The sequence below is a fragment of the Cottoperca gobio genome, chromosome 4, assembly GCF_900634415.1.
Source record: "Cottoperca gobio chromosome 4, fCotGob3.1, whole genome shotgun sequence".
NCBI lineage: Eukaryota > Metazoa > Chordata > Actinopteri > Perciformes > Bovichtidae > Cottoperca > Cottoperca gobio.
In genome coordinates, this window is record NC_041358.1 from 11907883 (window position 1) to 11912882 (window position 5000).

The 5000-nt window shown below is 42.1% G+C and overlaps 1 protein-coding gene across 3 annotated transcripts in view; it reads left to right on the forward strand.

Moving 5' to 3' along the window:
• LOC115006595 (glypican-5-like) overlaps positions 1 to 5000 on the forward strand; it is a 46685-nt gene that overhangs the window by 7417 nt on the left and 34268 nt on the right. For all 3 annotated transcript variants that reach the window (XM_029428884.1, XM_029428883.1, XM_029428885.1), the window contains 4 exons: positions 600 to 1147; positions 2255 to 2437; positions 4239 to 4420; positions 4723 to 4782. In XM_029428884.1, coding sequence (XP_029284744.1) covers positions 600 to 1147; positions 2255 to 2437; positions 4239 to 4420; positions 4723 to 4782 — 973 coding nt within the window. The remainder of the gene's footprint in view (positions 1 to 599; positions 1148 to 2254; positions 2438 to 4238; positions 4421 to 4722; positions 4783 to 5000) is intronic.

Here is a 5000-nt window from a genome sequence, read left to right on the forward strand (position 1 = left end):
TTACAATAAACATGTCTGAAGGATTTCTGGTGTACCCATAATTGCAGCGGATAGCTTTTGGTATTGAAAGCTGTTCAGCTGGGAGGGGTTGGGATTTTGAATCATCAAGACTGATGCCAAATATTGAATCAAATGAACAAAGACATAGTTTGTTTTCTTAATAGTTTTACTTTCTAAATGTTAGAATATAAATCTTTATCCACTCTAACCAAGAGATTACTGACCAGTAGCAATTAAATGGAAACTGCTGTTGCTCATAATTGTTTCTTTAGCCAGAGTGGCGTGGTTATCAGGATGGCAATGTTGGTCAGCAACCACTTTGGTCCAGATCCAACTAGTAGAGGATCCCCTGACTGTTTATCCAGGGTCATCATAAGGTTCCCTTTGTCAACTTCAACTACAGTGTATTTAAATGGCATGTCAACCAAAAACCCATTAGACTGACAAGAAACGTGCTATCTTCTCTAACAGTTGATAATGGTGTTAATACTCCTTTCAGTTCTTAATGATTAATTATAATGGATGTTTGTCACCAGTGCACATGGTACAATAAAAGGCATATTTGTCTCACTCCCTTTCCGTCTTCTCTCTTGTCCCAGAGACCTTCGAGTCGCTGGTGTCCTTCACATCTAACCTGACCAGCACTCTGTTCGACAGCGCTTACTCTGCTCTGGCGTCCGACTGTCGCTCCATTGTGCTTCAGCTGTTCAGCGACATCACACTCCACCTTTCAGGGGACTCAAAATCCTCATTGGACAACACTGTGCGTCGGTTCTACAATGACCTTTTCCCGTTGGTCTACCGCCGCCTGCTCAACCCTGGGATCGGCCACATGTCACCCAAGTCCCATTCCTCCCCCTCAACCAACCACGACGACTGCCTGCGGATGACGAGGCAGGACGTCAGCCCGTTCGGACCTCATCCTCGCCTTCTGGTCAGCAGTTTGTCCCGTGCGCTCGAGGCGGGCCGAGCACTGAGCCGACTGCTGAGACTGGCTGGAGAGGTTGTGAACGCGACCGAGAGGGCATCGCTATCCAGAGAATGTGGGCGAGGCTTAGTGAGGATGCAGTACTGCTCCCACTGCAGAGGGATGACGCTGATACGGCCCTGTACCGGACTGTGTGTCAACATTATGAGAGGATGTCTGGTAAGAGTTTGAGTGTTGGAGCATCTACTGTTGTGTCCTCTCAAGTTTACATATTACCACGTCATATCTTGTTTATTTAATCCATACACAAACAGAAATGTAACAATTTGTGGGACTTATGTGGTATAACAAAAGCGAATAGTTCCCAACATTTGTAACTATTCCTTTAAATTAACTTCCCTTTTAAACTCTTGCAACTTCCAAAGTACAACTATTATTGTAGATGTATCATATCAGCAATGTTTTGCTTCTTTAAATGATTTGTAATCTCATATCAGATTTAGAATTTGCAGGTCAGTTAGTGTTCATCTAATCCTTTTCTTTTTAGGCCATGTGTGTGCGTATTGTAGCTGACACTGTTTTAAATGCTTGGGAGTTCTCTGAGTATTAGTCTTCCTTTTGCCTCTGGAGAAGCAAGGACAGATTCTTTTTTTTAAGTAATGCTCCCATCTCTCACATTCCTAAATCGCTCATTCACAGCATTTTATAATCAATAAATCATTTCCTCATTAAGTTTTAGACTGACAAATAACAAGAGCATTGCCAAGAGAACTGGCAGTGTCTTCCGTGTATCTTACTGGGCCGCTTCGAAATTTGCTGGACAGCTTTAACAGCGCCCACAATAGAGAGACTTGGAAGATTGCGCTGTACATCCCGCTTGAGAGTTTCTTGGAAGCAAAGAAAGCATGGTGGTAAAACAACTCCCATCATGTTTATCCTCTTCAGTAAAGCAAAGGAAAGAAAAACACACACAGCAAAGTCAAGGAAAGGCAAACGGACAAGTAGGAACAGCCTCGCTGTGACGACTCGGCTTATGTGAAATGTGGTCTTGTCTTGAGGTAGAAATCTCGGTCAATGCCTTATTTCCTCCCATCTAATTGTTTTTCTTATTATAGCAAAGTGTCATAATCCATATGTCACTTAGAGATTGATTTTGAAGCATGCTATATGCAGCACACCTAAGAAACGTTTAAAATGTAACATTAAAACGTGTCCTCGTTCTCTTTCTCCTTGTCTTCTCTCCACATTTGCCACCTCTACACCCCATGTATCCTCCCCCTCTCTTCACCATCTCTCCTCTTCTCCTGTCCATCCTCTCTCTTGTAGGTGGGTGTATCAGAGCTTGGCGCCCCCTGGGGGAGTTTGGTGGTGTTGCTGCAACGGTTAGCTGCTACGTTAGCAACCAGCAGCAACCACAACAGCATGGAGTTAGCGCTGTTAGCGGTCCGAAATCATGTGAATGATGCTATACTGCACGCTCAGCTGCACGGGCCACGCGTCACAGCCACAGTAAGCAGAGGGCATGATGGGATCGAGGGGAAGATGTATCCAAGTGTGGTTTGCTTTATACTCTACGTACTTTAAATTGTTACATAAAGACATTTTGGATTCTCAATAATGATGGCAGTCTACTGAAAAAGGTTTGACTACTAAAGTAATTGAGCCCCTAAATTGTACCCCTGTAAAATACAATCAATGATTTAACAGATAGCTAAACCACCCTTACTCATATATCCCAATAATAAAGTCATTTGAATTTTGGACACAGAGTAAGGAAGGCAGAGGGTTTTCTTTCAGCCCGGCAGTTGGATCTCCTCACAAAAGCCTTGCACCTAGATGGGCTAAAAACAGCCTCATTCTTCAGAGAATCAGGGGTTCCCCTCAGTCTGTGTGTGTGCGACTGTGTATGTGAGTGTGAATACAGATCCAGTGCCAGACAAAGACTGTGGTTGGCGGGACAACCAATACCCAGAATGCAGCTTGGTTCTGAGTGATGAGAAAGTTTCTGTGGCTAATCTCTGGACAAACAGACGACACACAAACACATGCATGCACACACTGTTGGAGGAGGAAATAGAGTAGCCATCCAACTTTGAGAGAACATTGTGGACTTAGTAGAGTAGATTCCTGAGAGGTAAACAAACATACACAAGTATAATCACACTGCTAATTGTGGCTAATACGAAAATACCACTTAATTGAATATTTGCTCAAGCTTCTTATTCATTAGACACTTCACCCAAGGCGAACCCCTAACCCTTTAACGGAGTATGTTCAGCATTTAAAGTTGATAGAGGAATTTTGGGACAGTAGTAATTCCTCTAAACAAGTAAGACCACTGTTAAGAAAACTGATTTGACGTGTGCGTGTGAGCTCAATTTGGTACTTCTGGATTAGTAAATCTCATCCAGGTGTACCATGGGAAGATTGTGGAGCTCCATATAATATGAAAAATATTGAATTTATGATGTAGTAAAGAAATATATACAATAATAATAACATATATAGTATATACTGTACACATTTCATTGTTTATGTTTCAGAGGAAAATAAACACACTTTCATGATTACAAATTGGTGTGAGGCCGATCTAGTATTATTAAAGCATATTTATTGTCACAATAAGCAAGAACCTACCAACTATGAAAGGCAGACTGCACAGGAAACGGCTCCCAGCAACACGAGTCAGTTGTAAAACCCTAACACCATATTCTGCATCGACAGTTTGTCAGGACTAGATAGCGAGCAAGCAGAGACGTTTAAATAACTAATGGATAGATGGTTGAATCATCCAGGTTCTGTCTCTCCGAGTGGTAATGCAAACTTTAATAAACCCACTGAAACAAAACAATGCCAGGATCACTATGTCTTGCATCAAAACAATTTAACAATATCCACTTTTATTTGATTAATAGTGTTAATAAATAACATCCAATTCAAACCAAAAACCAAAAACAGTGGTCAGTGTTGCAGTGTATTTTTCTATGTTTCTATTTATAACAGCCTTTATCTCTCATTTTAATTTTAATTTGTACTTACTTTTTAATGACAGAAGGGGGGGGGGGGACAGGTGTGTAATGTCATATGTCTTTTAAGCTACTGGATGCCTACATTTTCCTCGGGATCAATATAGTATCTATCTATTTATCTATCTAATTTAAAATCTCTTCAAAAGAACACACTTATGGTATGACGGGTTGTTTCGATCGGGGTGCTTGAGCTCGTCTGATGTGGGATACTCCATGCACACCACTTTGCATTCTTCTGAAAGGCAGCCAAAGTACTACACTGCACACTGTCTCCTCCTCAGGTAGAGAAGGTGTGTGGACCCCAGGCAGCTGGTCCCATGATGCCAAGTGCAAATCCCACCGGCTCGCATGTCACAGCCTCTGTGAGCCCTTCTACATCAGTAACCTCAGGGAGGTCAAACGTGACATCGCCTCCCTCAGCGGGTCCAGCTGCTCATCAGCGTCTGCAGCCTCAATCCCGGAGGTGAGTTACTTACATCTGATGAAATGTATGAGTTCTTGTCAGAGGTCAGAATATCAGGGGCAAGTTAGAATTTGGCCACAGAAGGTGAATTTATTGTGGGAAGAAAAAGAGTATTTTCTTTTTTTTTACATTTGACCTTGAGTCATGGCAAAAGAAAATCAATTCAAAAATGTTTTCCTGTGGTTGTGTGTGTGTGTGTGTGTGTGTGTGTGTGTGTGTGTGTGTGTGTGTGTGTGTGTGTGTGTGTGTGTGTGTGTGTGTGTGCGTGCGTGCGTGCGTGCGTGTGTGTGTGTATCCAACAGGTCATTTCCTCTTAAAGGCTCCAGAGGAGACAAGAGTCGCAGCCTGAAAAAACTGTCTAGGTAAATTCATCTGCAATAGTCATTTTCTCCATTCTGTCAATTCAATAACCCTTGAAAGAACAGCCAGTGTCAAAAGAAACCTTATTACTTAACAGTTCCCCCCTGGACTTAAGATATGAATTTTACAATTATTCAAAACATCTTTTAGGATGATTCAGTGCTAACATTCGGCCAATAAAGTGTACAGCAGCTGTTGTTAGTGAACTTCTAATTCTCTC